The 13,687-nt window shown below is 43.5% G+C and overlaps 1 protein-coding gene across 1 annotated transcript; it reads right to left on the bottom strand.

The window, feature by feature from the left end:
* Positions 1-10,556: 10,556 nt before the first annotated feature.
* LOC124705676 (ethylene-responsive transcription factor ERF061-like) lies at positions 10,557-11,742 on the bottom strand. The gene has a single exon (XM_047237379.1). It carries the CDS (start codon positions 11,705-11,707, stop codon positions 10,808-10,810), a length of 900 nt encoding a protein of 299 aa, XP_047093335.1. The 5' UTR covers positions 11,708-11,742; the 3' UTR covers positions 10,557-10,807.
* Positions 11,743-13,687: the final 1,945 nt, after the last annotated feature.

Raw genomic sequence — 13,687 nt, 5'->3', positions numbered from 1 at the left:
TGAATTATTCTACGATCACGATGTGCAAGCTATCTTGAAGATTCAAATCCCTCAACATGATCAAAGAGACCGCTTGGCCTGGCTTCATGAAAAGAATGGGAACTTCTCTGTTAGGAGTGCATACCGCCTTGCCTATAACCTGAAGCACAAAAATAGGGATATAGGCAGCTCTAGCAGCAAGCCAAATGGAGAAAGATCAATCTGGAATACCATCTGGAAGGCTAGGGTTCAACCAAAAATCAGAGTTTTTGGGTGGAGGCTAGCCACTGACACGTTGCCTACAAAGAATAACAAGTGGAGAAGGAACTTGGAGACAAATAACCAATGCTGCATCTGCGGGAAGGCTGTTGAGGATTCCCATCACGCCACTGTCGTCTGCACCAAAGCTGCTGCACTCAGACATGCCATGCGACAAAAATGGAACTTGCCAAAGGAAGATAGGTTCAGATATACTGGGAAGGACTGGCTGCAAATTTTGTTGGGCCAGGTAGATGTCAATACCTGTGCAAATATACTGAAACTCTTGTGGAGAGCGTGGCACTTGAGAAATAACATCATCCATGAAGATGGCAAGGAAACAATTGAGAGGTCAGTATCCTTCCTCGAATCCTATGATTCCGAGGGGATCCACACTCAGTCTGCAACTGAGAGCCACAAAGGCAAGGGACCCCTGACTAACCAGGAAGTACCGACCGCAACTAGGATGAAGACCACGGAAACCTCGACTTGGTCTGCTCCTCCGGAGGGCTGGGTGAAGCTCAATACGGACGTCTCCTTCATTGGTGCAGATAAACCCAGTGGTGCGGGCGCCGTGGCTAGGTGCAGCGATGGTCGTGTTGTCCTGGCTGCCTGCTCGCCGATCGCTACCTGCTACGATGCGGAGGATGCAGAAGCTAAAGCGGCTCTGCTGGGAGCCAAGCTCATGCAAGGCATGTGCTACGACAACATCATTCTGGAAACTGATTGTGTCGCGGTGGCATCTGCCTTGAGATCCAATGATATTAATAGATCAAAGCAATGGTCCATTTATGATGGGACTAAGTTGCTTCTGAAGAACTACACTACCGAAATGTCAAGATTGTCCATGCCAAGAGAGAGAGCAATAGGGTGGCTGATGCTCTTGCAAATATTGCCAGATCGGCCGGGAGCTGCATATGGTTCGATCAACTCCCTGACCTTGTTACCCAGCTTGTATCAGAGGACTACAATGTAAACTCGTCTCCTCTTATGATAATATAAGCTCTCTTTCCCTCAAAAAAAAAAGATGACTATAATGACAACGTCTATCTCAATACCTATCGGCTCATGCGCTCGAAGGTGTTCATAAAGAAGAGTATATGTAGTTATTTGTAAGTTTATTTGTTGTGTGTTTGTCAAAAAAAAAAAACGTAGCGACTCAGCATCGACATGTTCAGAGCTAAATCCTGGGGACCACAATCAGCCAGACCAAATCTGCATGGATACCATGATGTCCAGCTCAAACATAGTGATTCTTCATTCCATACCATAATCAGAAACCAGAGACGTCTTAGCTTAGCGTCAACCATCCCCAAAACAAATCAACAGATTGACCTGGAGCATTTGATCAAAGTTCCTTACATGAGCCAGTCAGACTCTCATACGGAGTAGAAAGTTTCACTGTACTTGTGGACTTCCTTTTTCAAAATGTACTTGTAAGCGTTGAAAAATCATGAGGTAATAAAAAAAGTTTACAATTAGAATTATATGTTGCTGTTATACCGTTCAAACATTCGAAGCATGAATGCCCTGGCCAGATTTCTGGCGATTGGTTCACAACTGGGAGGTCGATCTCCAGCAGTGGAGCCTAGCTCAGCCAACCACTGATGCATACTATTCTTGCAGCCATAATACTGCACATGCTTCAGTTCAATCCCTCGTTTCTCCATGGACCACAACGGCAAGGTTCCTTTCAGGAAATCAAATCGACCACAAGTCATACAGGATTTGGGAAGTAGCTACATGGGAATGCGGAAACCCTGCATGGCTTTCCTATCCTACTGCTTTATAGTCTCTCTTCTGCTCTGCAATTGAGCTGAACCGAAGATTTACACTCATATGCTCTGAAACATGAACTGCTAAATATGGGTAAAACTGACACTTAACAGTGTAATTTTCTTGCCTACTTACTCACACATGTAACTCTTCTCTCACTGTAGAATAAGCTGGAGGGTGAAAAAATAAAAACTGAGCAAGAAGACAAGGAAAAGAGTGGTGCTATCTGAAGAACACTGAACACTACAACACTACAGTATATTGCTATAGTTTTCAGGGACAGTTTTTACACCTTGTCGATGCAACCCATGACATATGTGTTGGATTGTCTTTGAGTTTGTTATTTTAGGTGTTGCATTGTACAATATTTGCAAATAGCAAAGCAAACAAAGGAAAACTCCGAACGTACAGTATTTCGATAATATCAATAGCATGGGATGCTATTTACCCAAGTACAGAGCATGTTGGTGATACCGGTACAGTTGGTCGATCCTATTTCAGTACTGAGCTAAAAGTATGTTCTCACTTTTTGCCAAAATATAGTGCATTTTAGTTTTAGTCAAAGTCAAACCTCGTGAAGTTTAACCAAGTATGTACTCCATTTTGTTCCTTAATTCTTGTTATGATTTTAATTCAAATTTGAAGTACAATCAAGACAAAAAAAATATGGAATTGATGGAGTAGAAAATTACATCAACATGTAGAGCATCAAACCAATATTATTAAAATCACCGGGTAACATATTATATGCATTTTACATTGTAGATGTCGTTAATTTTTCTGCATATTTTCTCAAACTTTAAGAAGTTTGATTACTAAAACTAAGATGCGCCAAATTTTGGCAAAGTGCGAGTATGCGTTGCTATCTAATTACCGAAACCAGAAACATGAAAAATATATCCGTGCAAGAAAAAACCTAATAGGTCGACAGTGGAAACAAATCAAGTGAGAACCATTTCGACATACCATATATACTCTAGAATTATGTACGTATGTATGATTTAGATATATAATCACAGATTATGAAAATGCTATCGATATATTTTCAACCATTCATTGAAGAGTGTTCAGCCAAGATATTAAAGGTTCTGTAACATACATGATGGTGTACATGTACCGACAAGTTATCTGAGTTCGCAAATTAATCTTGGAAGACATGAGATTTTGTTTCTTTCTCTCCAATGTAGGATAATTCAACATATTTAACTAAATTATTTGTTAAGAGGAAAGTACTCAAAAGGAAAATAAATAACATCAACCATATGCAAAAAAAAAGTATTTAAATTGATTGGAAATATAGTAATGAAGGCAGATATACAAATTTATACTGAAAATATTGTGCCTTAATATTTAAATATGTTTTCTACAATTACATTTGGTAAGTGTAATAGAAGATATATTGTCTAAGTTTGGTATTAGTAAAATACTGTGTCACAAGAAAATAAGATATATAAGACAACATGTGTTAAGAGAATTGATAATAAGAAATTATAAAAGTTTATTATAAATGAGTGTTATTTTAAGGGGCATTTATTATGTCTTTTAAAGCTAAAAAAACACTAAAATGGCAAAGCAGGATGTCCACGGTGTTCTATTCTGTATGTTATGTTGCATATAATGTAAACTCATTTATTATTTATTCCCTTTTGAGATTTCCTAAGGCACGGCACACTCTGCATGCAATTCATCTGATACTTACGGAGTCATTTGGAAGTCACATCTATGTTAGGGTTTTGTTTTGCATCTACCCAAATGATCTTTCACCACTTTCTTAGCACTATCAAATACAGTTCGATTAAAATGCAACATTCTTCAGAGTTGGTTGCTAGAGTGTCCCAGGTCTAAAACATGTGGGAAATATAATTGTATAGTACGATGGTGAAATTTAATATTCATTATATCAAAAACATATAGAGCATTATCTAGAACTGGACACAATGCATGAAGTTGTTTGTTGGTTTTGGTCAACAACATTGTGTTCTTCTTAAAATATTGGGAATGTTATATTCAGTGGGCATTCCAAATTTAACCATGTCTTCATTATGCCTATGTAATATATCTGCATATTTTACCATTGATATCCCTCGTTTAGCTTGAAAAGCTTCAAATATAGTAGGAATAAAAACCTTACTAACTTGATGTAACATGGGTATGCATAATATAATTCGAGGTATATCCTTTCTGGAATCATACTTTGAAATATCTTTTCACTTCAATGGCTCATTTAAAATGATGAAAATTTGCTCGTATATTCATCTTACTTAAGATGGTTCTTTAATTCATTGTTGAAACATTCACTTAGTTGTGTGCTTCTCATTTCCAAAGTGAAAGCTTTTGATAGCTCAAAATTTAGCACTATTTTATTGAGCTTTTTAAGTATATACTATTACTCATATTATCACTTATTTCATGCTCCAGATAGATACACCTATGCCTAGTTTGCATACTTACGAGTTCTTGTTCCTTTCATATGAGCTTCTTATATTTAGTAATTTTAGTAGGATTTTATTATGTTTTCCTTGTATTTGACATGTATTTAGGTGTTATTAGCAATCATGGAGAAAGGGAGCAAAAGATATTAAGAGGGTACAATATGAGAGAATTACATGCACGGACTTAGCCATATGAGGTGTAGGAAAAGTGATATTTTTCCTACATATTATATTTAATATCTAAGGCCATGGTGTTGTAGCTCTCATCCATACGAGTTCAACGAGCCGAAGAACACCCAAATCGGAGTTTGTATGAAGAAATGACGTCCAATATACTAAAGTCCAGTAAGAATAGCGACCATCGGTACGGGCAGAGCCATACCGTACCGTACGAGGCTCCGTCGGCTCCGTTTCGTCAAATGGAACAACATTTGTGAAGGCCCGATGGACATATTCGGCCCCTAGGTCCGTCGGATCGCAAAACCGACCTCTAGATTGTTATTTAAGGAAGGGAGGAGCCAATGAGATCAACATCATTCATCCACGCCCTAGGGGCGGAGCCTTGCTGCCCTGCCGCCGCCATCATCTCCACATCCCCAATGCCACCACCATCTCCACCAACACAGAATAGGAGGGGGAGGCTAGGATCTTGAAGGACAACTCATTGATCTTCACCAACACCATCATCAACATCTTCACCGTGATCCCCTTTGTCTACTTGGTTGTGATCCGAAATCTATTAGGATTTACACGTGTATGCAATTGTATCTTCATATTCCTATTGTCATGATGTTGATCCCCTTCATGTATGAGTAGTTTCTTTGTTCTTGGGGAGATAGAGAAAACCTAGTAATATTATGATGTGAAATAAAGATGATTTATACCTTTGGTCTATGAATGTGTGTTAGTTCTCTCTCTTGATATTATATGTTGTGCACCATGTAATATTTGCATTATGGTCTCGAGAGGGAACTACTCTTTCAAGTGTGGTAAAGTGAACGACGAGAAGTGACATTACCGTATCGGCACTTTAACACATGGAAGAGGGGGATAAGGAGGGATTCACTAAGCTCGTATCGATAACCATGGGGTAAGACCCTTAATAGCAATAGTCAATATGTGGCTTGCAGAAAACTAGCTGATGTGGTTATTTAGAGATGTGATGGCCGATGAATTTCTAGACGCATCTTATTATGGAGCTCTCCTCACACACATAGCATAGCAAAGACATAGTTCATTCTAATCATAAATAATACCAATACTAGTGGTGAAACCTACACTCCTTGAAAGCCCCTCAACCACATAGCAAACACACTCTTTTACTTAGTTTATTTTTTATATTTACTTTGGTCTTAGTTACTTCAAACTCTTAAAAATTTACCATCTTAGCAACTTATAGTATAGGCTATTTCCAAAACCACGGTTTGGGTGCGAACGTGGTTGCACCTGACAACGCAGTTTCGGGGTTGTGTTTATTTTCATTAGCAAATCTTCTTATGGATGAACTTATGTAAATAATATTTGATGCTACAAGTACTGTAACAACCCTGTTGTTGATCGCAGGAAACCCAATCATCAGCTTCTCTTTTGAAATATTGTGCACACTCCTCTTTTACCATATAATATTGTCCATCCACATGCCCTCTCACTTTACTTCTCATCAGGTTAAGAGATTCTTTACATATTTCTGGACTATTGCACGAAGCCTTCGAAACTGCAGGGGATTTATGGCTACAATCGGAGTCTTTAAGTGCCAACCAACTAGATCCGGTAACTCAGGAACCTCCTCATAATCATACATACAAGCACTAAATCTTTGAGAATTAAGAGATGATCCATTTTCCTCGTCACCCCTTCTTATAAATTAACCTTGTTGTATCCACATTTGAGAATAGTCCATTTTTTGATTCTAAAAAAACATGCTCAACTAAATTTCCCATTGCACTATCTTGATCAGTAAATATAGAGTGGCGTTGCTTCGGATTTTGTACTGATGAAGGCACGGAAAAGGCAATGGAAAGATTCAATTGTCTCATCATAGAGAAAGAAAGCACCAAATATTATGATATCTCTAATGATCAAATCCAACAAACAAGCCAAATGGCCTATCTGAGAAAAAAACCATATCTGCATGAAGTCAATATTCCATCAAATTTTCTTACATTAGTATATCACATTCTTACACTGAATCTTATCCTTCCTCCCTAGTACTCCAAAAGTCCCATGCCACATCAACGATGTTGAATTTCATGTGAAATTGAGTTGTCAAGTGGGGTATTACATCCTCTAAAAAATAAACAAGTTAAGGATAAAATTCAATGGAATTCATAAATGGCGGGTTGTGTGGATCTAGGTTCTCAACACCATGAAAGAGGTTTCCTCAAGAATTTTCTAGCAACAGGCACAATTTTGATTGAGAACAAAATATTTAGATAAGTTACTCGCTTGCATCTTAGTTCTCCATGGGTTACCAAAGTTAACTTGTTATGTGGTATTTGGTGATGTCATTGTTGTGGTGATTTGCGAAGAGAATTGAGAGGTAAACACAAATGAGGAATGTGTTGTGAGCAGCAGAAAGGAGAACTGGAGTGAAACAGGGTGAGCAATGTATATTTTGGCGTCTATTTGTGGTTGTCTAGGCCATTTCCCTCAAAAACTTGACGGGCTTTGTGTGTTTGCTAAATTCACATTTTCAGAGGGAAGTGCTCACGTGTTGAAGGGAAGTCACATTGTGACTTGCATTTGTTACGTTTTTTAGGCATGAATTAGTTACGTTAGAGGAACCACCACATTGTCTATCATTTACCTCAAAACAATTCTAGACGTGTTGAGCTGCCACGAATTCATTGATGTACAACAACTAGTTTAGTGCATAAGCATAACAAAAGCGAGAAAAGAATGCATTCCCAATTAGGAAAGTTTTTCTTGGTGATCCTATGATAACTAGATAGGAGAATACATGGTAGTACCATTAGAGATGGGAGGAGAACAGAAGCAGAAGGAGGTGGCAGTAGTGGTATTCCGCCGAGGATAGGATTGTGGGAGCCAACTATATGACTATGTCGAGCTCGAGTCCGTACCACGTCCTTGATCATCACCTCATGGTGCGGCCGCAATCGCAGGGAACAATGTCGGTGCCGAGAAATGACATATTGGACGCACACAAAGTAGGAGGAGGTCGGCGCTGGTGAAGATGATGAAAGGGCCTCGAAGGTGTAAAGTGTTGAGGAGGATGGGCAAGGTGGTGCTCCACTCCGTCTTTAGGTATGCCACCTGCAACAGAAAACTATAAGAGGGATTTTTCTGAAAGTTTTGCGATATAATGTGTTGACGAATCATGCAACATGCACGTTGCCCATGATTTTGTGTTCTTTGCAGTCGAGCAAGTCAAGGATGGTTCATCGTTCAGCTTGTACTCAATTTACCAGCGTGTGCTGCAGATTTATTGATACTATTAGTTTTTTTGGTTGCATGGAAATAAGCAGTTTATCAATCCAGTTTAGCCTTTTTTTTAAATTCTTGCTTGCATGTTGGGAGGAATTTCTTCAACACAATATGACAGAATCGACATGACTTACTAACAAGGAAAATATCGAAGGTACACTACACCCCGAAATCCATGTTGTGCCACACGTCCTCCAAAATTTTGATATGATATTGACCCTAAACATTTGCGCATTGTTCTTTGAATCTTGATGTACTTGTGAGCGTCGAAAATCGCGAGGGGGTAAATGAAGCCTTCAAAATTGTGATTACTTCGGTGGTACCCTCAATACATTCTAATCATACATGCAAAAATTTCACATGTATGTGGAGTTCGTGGCGCATTATCGAAAGGTGAAAAGGAGAATAAAAATCAACCCGTAATCACCTGAATAAGATTTCACAAATCATTCACCAAGTTACCCTCATTTTTTACGGAAATTCGCCTTCAATCCACCTTGAGTCAATTGATTGCTAACATATTTTGCATATGGTCTTTCTATTTTAAGGAAATCCACACACAGTCGTCCAGCCCTTATCTATTGATTATCCGATAAACGTTTTTTATGAAAACAACCCGCACTCACTTGAAGAAGATTTCACAAATCATTCACAAAGGTTTCACACAGATTCCGAAACAGATGGTAGGAACAAAGGTTTCTATGAAGTTCTATGGAAGGTTTAATTAAGGTTGAAAAAATGTTTCATGAAAGGTTTTATGGAAACATGGTTTTCATATTAACATGGCTTCGTAGAAACATTTGTATGCTTCTTGATGAAACAAGAATTTGGAAGGGTGTAAGAGGGTAATTTTTTTCGATGAATCGTGCAATGTGCATGCATGCTACTATTTTCGAAATGGGAGCATTGCCTCGGCCTCTACATCGAAACGATGTGCACAACTTTTATTTTATTGCAAGAATCATAGTCTGAGTTTTGCAATTCAATGGTCACTCAAAGTTTCAGCAAATATCAGCCATCTAAAATAAGCCATCCAAAATAAGAACACAAGTAGCCTCTAGGCATCTTGCATACTTCTACAATGTTGTTAGCCAACCAAACCGAAGATAGCCCATATAACCGTCATGAGTCGATTGCACCAAATATCTATAAGTTACTGCTCCTCCATATGAAGGAGGTAAGATCGCATGTGGATTGAAATAGCCGCCATCCGAATAACCTGCAAGAAATAAGGTTTTTTGTATTTTCTTAAAAACAACATCACTTCGACAACTCCATGCTGCTCAAATTAAAGCACAAACTCACATATTAATTCGAGCTTTTGGTTTCTTAGAAATCATTGATCCAGTGTGATGATCGAGCTAGTAAACGATGTGTGATCTTCGATTTGGACATGAATTGCCAGTTTACGCTGCATATTTCGTGATTTCTTCTTCTGTTTGATTTCTTGCGCGGAGATAATTTATCGATCGAGATTTTTTTTTTTATCTTCCCGGATGCTTGTCTGTTGTGAGGACTCGGGAGCATCTTCTTCTTCAACGCAATCTGACTCAACTGATACGAGACGACTGTAACGACAACCGTACTGCAGGTACACAGCTCCCCAAAATCCAAATTGACTGCACGTCCTCCAGAATTGTTGGATAGGACATTGACCCGATACATTTGATCAGTTTTTCCATGGATGTGCCTGTCAGCCTAAATACTTTCACTGTATTTGCGAGCGTTGAAAAATCTCGAGGGCGTAAACGGAGCTTTTTAAATTAGGATTTTGGACTGCTGCCGCTCCCTCCAAACCTTCCAATCATAGATACCCTGGCCAGAGTTTGGGGATTGGTTCAGAACTGGGAGATCGATCTCCCTGCTGTGGAGCCCAGCTAAACCAACCAGCCACTGTTTGTGGCACATGCTGGCAGCGAAAAACGATGCACATGCTCCAATTGAATCTCTCGAATTCTCCATGGACCACAGCTGCAATGTTCTTTTCAGACAATCAAATGAACCACGAGACCTATGAGCATCTCCAGTCGCGTCCCTCGAAAAACGTCCGGCACAAATGATTTGGGGCACGTTTAGGACCGCGCCGGACAAAAAGAGATAAAAATCTGTACAGAAAAGAGACCCTTTCCAGCCGCGTCCCTCAAACAGCGTCCGGATGCATGCATTTTAATAGAAGGGACCACCCCATGTGGGAAAAGTAGGTGAGAGAAAGTGTGGAAAGAGAATGGCATGTGGGGACTAGGGGCTGCATGCATGCATATGGGCTCTCATTTTGTGTCCGGCGTCCCCGGTAGAGACTCTATACGTAGAGTCTCTACCGGGGACGCTGGACACAAAATGAGGCGCTATTTAGCTTTGGGGGACGCGACTGGGACGCGATTTTCTTCATTTCTTGTCACGACTGGAGATGCTCTAAAAGATTTGAGAAGTGGCTACATGGGAATGCTGGAACCCGGCCATTTGCACTCATGTTTCTTAAGCATGACCTGCTAAACATGGATATAACTGTCAGTGATCAGTGTAACTTTCTTGTCTAAAATTCTCGCACAACTTTCTCATCACTTGCTGTATCGTAAGGCTGGGAGTTAATTAGATAACAGAGCTAGAAACGGAGGAGAGCAGAACAGGTGGTGCTATCAGATGAACACTGCAATTAATACATAAGAAGATGAGCTATATAATTCAGGGAACAGTTTTTACATCTTGTCGATGCAACCCAGAGACAGACGCAGTTACTAATTAGCAGTCGCTAGGGCGCCCAATTTTTCCGGGCATTTTTATTGCTCATACTATATCCTTGTAGTAAATATGTTAACTGTATCCTCACAGATGAAAAATCCGGCACCTGCTACCTGCAAATCCTACGAGCTCGGACACCCCAACCATGGTTGGCTTCGTGTCTTGTCCTAATTGCCCTGCTAGAAGTTGAGCATCTCCCAGATCAGCTCCGGGTCGAAAGATGGCATCTTCTCCAGCGAGCAGTCGACGTCGGCCACGGAGAACACCCCCTCCGGCGACCCGTACGACGACGTCGTTGTGGTCGTCGTCGTCTCGGATGTCGCGGCGCTCTCCGAGAGGACAAGGCGGGCGGCCGACGGAGGCAGCTGGGCGGAGTCGTCGGCGGCACTCGCCGAGAGGACAGGGCGCGCTGGCGTCGGCGTCCGCTGGGCAGACTCGGTGTCTGCACGCTGGCCGCTCTGCTTGCTCTCCTCCCGCAAGCGCCTGGCGCGCGCGCGCTTGCGCGCCATTTTGACGCGGATGGCCTGGATCTTTGCGTCGACGGCGTCGCGGAGGGGCCGGAGGGCGTCGGGGCAGGCGTCGTCGCGGGGGGAGTCCATGACGCCGGGGAAGTTGAGGCGCGCGTACTCGCCGCGGAGCTTGTAGGCGGCGCGGTCGTAGGCGTGCGCGGCGGTCTCGGGCGAGTCGTAGGTGCCGAGCCAGACGCGCACCCGGTTCTGCGGCAGCCGGATCTCCGCCACCCACTTGCCCCACTGCCGCTGCCGCACGCCGCGGTACGTCTTGGTCGTCCGCAGCGCCTCTCCGTCGTGCCTCGCGCTGAGAAAGGGGAGACTCGACGAAGGGCTAGCGACGGCGCTCGAGTGGTGGTGCGGCTGCGTGGCGGCGAAGGAGCGGAGGAGCTCGCACTGGCGGTAGTAGACGCTGGAGCCGAGGGGCGGGATGGTGACCGGGGGCGGGAGGTGGGAGTAGACGGTGTCGAACGCGCTGGCGCCGCCCGGGGAGAGGAGGAGGGAGGACATCGCCGAGCGCACCTCGCCGGTGAAGCTCGCCTGAGACAGAGTGCGGAGGCTGCCGTCCATTGTGCTGCCGGAGCCGGAGTGTGGTGTGTTGGTCTGCTAATTTTCACGGGCGACGCGGGAAGCGCATCCTCAGCTCGGGTAAGAGTGTGAGATTAGCGTCTGAGAATCCGTTGATAGTCAGGTGGGTGTCGTGTGGCTTTATATAAGCCAGCACCGCCAACGCGTGTTTTTTACACTTGTACTGCCCTCTAGTCCGTCTGCTATACGTATGAACTCGAGGCCGTCCATACAGACTGCTAACCAGCTGAGTGATTAGATGCACGGGAGTGTTAATGTGATGCCACTTGGTCAATTTCTGAGGATGTTTACACCCGTGGATCCATGACCGTCATGATTAATCACTCCAGAAAAAAAAACTCTTCCCTCTCCTCTCGAGTCTGCCCACCCTGTTTTTTTTTTTGAAAATGTTTCATATTTAGTCTATTGGGCAAATTTTGATCATATTGAGCAATGAAAAATAAAAATTAGGGATGTGTGCCCCCCTTAGTATTTTTGCGCCAGCCACTACCTCGTGATAAGGGGTTGCCCGATCTTCTCAGTAAGCACGGTGGTGATGATGATCACGGGATGAACACAACGGACATAACTTGATGATGAAGTAGATGATAACTTGTATGACGCAACGAGATCCCTAGATTGGTCCCTGTCGCCAATGCAACAGCTCTCAACCCTGCAAGATATTCACAATTCCACACACTTGCGCACGTAGCCGCCGACCACGAAGCGGTAAGTTGCAACCGTCTAATTCCCAATGAAATAACAGATCACACAAGACTTTTCAGGGTTTACACCAAATCAACGCAATATGGTGTAAGAATTCGATAGAGTTGCAAAGCAATCAACTATGAACTAGGGTTTATCTTAAACGTGGTCTAAACCTAATTTGGGGGCGTCCTAGGCACTTATATAGGGGTTCAGGACTACCAGGGTTCGAGAAAATAAAAAAATAACCGACCCAGATCCGGATCTGGTCGATACAGACTCGGACACGGCCGGCTCAGGAGCCGGTCAACCTGGCCTGCGGCCTGCCGGTCCGTTTTGGACCGGGCCTGGGGCCGGATCATGACCAGGCACGCCGAGACGAGAAACAGAACGTCCCCGGCTGGCACCAGTGCAGGATCCGGTCGAAACCGGGCTCACCCGATGTGGGGGCCGGTTGGACCGGGTCTGGCGTCGGGTCGGCCGGCGTGACGGCCGTTCAGACCGGGCCTGGCGCCGGGCTGGACTGCTTCTTCTTCTTCCCTCGCGCATGCCTCCCGCTCCTCCCTCGCGCGTCCATGGGATGTCTTCATGTCCAGCTCCATGTCCAGCTTCTTGTCCAGTTGCTCCTCTCCTCCTCGTGCGATGCTTGCTCCCTCTTCGTACCTGGTCATACATAAGTAATAGGGCTTAGGCAGTATAAAGTTCTCATCGATCAAAGTATCACTTAGGAACAAGTTCACCTGTTGTTTGAGTAGCTTCGCACGAGCTCGTGTCATTGGTCCAATCCTGACTTCATTGGACTTGAGCTTCAGAGCAGCATCATCTTCATCTTGCAATGACGGAGGTAGTAGTGTAGTAGGGATGTCCTCATCACCTCGGCTCTCCCATCTCCTCGGCGTTGCCGAGTCGATGCTTGGAGGTCCTCCGTCGATGCTGGTTGGTTGTCTTCCCTTTGGATAGGAGGTCGTCGGTCTCTGTGGCTATCAGCAACGGGTGGTTGTGGAAAGATGCGAGTTCTTGGACTTCCTTGGCCGCCGCCCCGGCTAATCGGTGGGAGGCATTGCGGTGGTGATTGTTTCATTCTTTGGTTATGTGGATGATGTTGAAGGGGCGCTCGAACCCTATCTCGATGCTCCTCGGTAATGGCGGATCCCAGATCGTTTCCTAGAGGTCCGATATGATGTGGTGATGGGGTATGGCTCGTGGTACCGCGATGTTGCGGGGTGTGATTTCGAGCAAAAGCCCAGCACTCCGATGCCAGCAGGTGCGAAGCCTATG

The sequence above is a fragment of the Lolium rigidum genome, chromosome 4, assembly GCF_022539505.1.
Source record: "Lolium rigidum isolate FL_2022 chromosome 4, APGP_CSIRO_Lrig_0.1, whole genome shotgun sequence".
Classification (NCBI taxonomy): domain Eukaryota; kingdom Viridiplantae; phylum Streptophyta; class Magnoliopsida; order Poales; family Poaceae; genus Lolium; species Lolium rigidum.
Note: the sequence above shows the minus strand (reverse complement) of the source record. Positions and strands in the feature narration are given on the sequence as shown.

What these genes read in the sequence shown, in the direction of transcription:
- LOC124705676 (XM_047237379.1), bottom strand. Translation starts at nt 11,707, where the DNA reads ATGGACGGCAGCCTCCGCACTCTGTCTCAGGCGAGCTTCACCGGCGAG.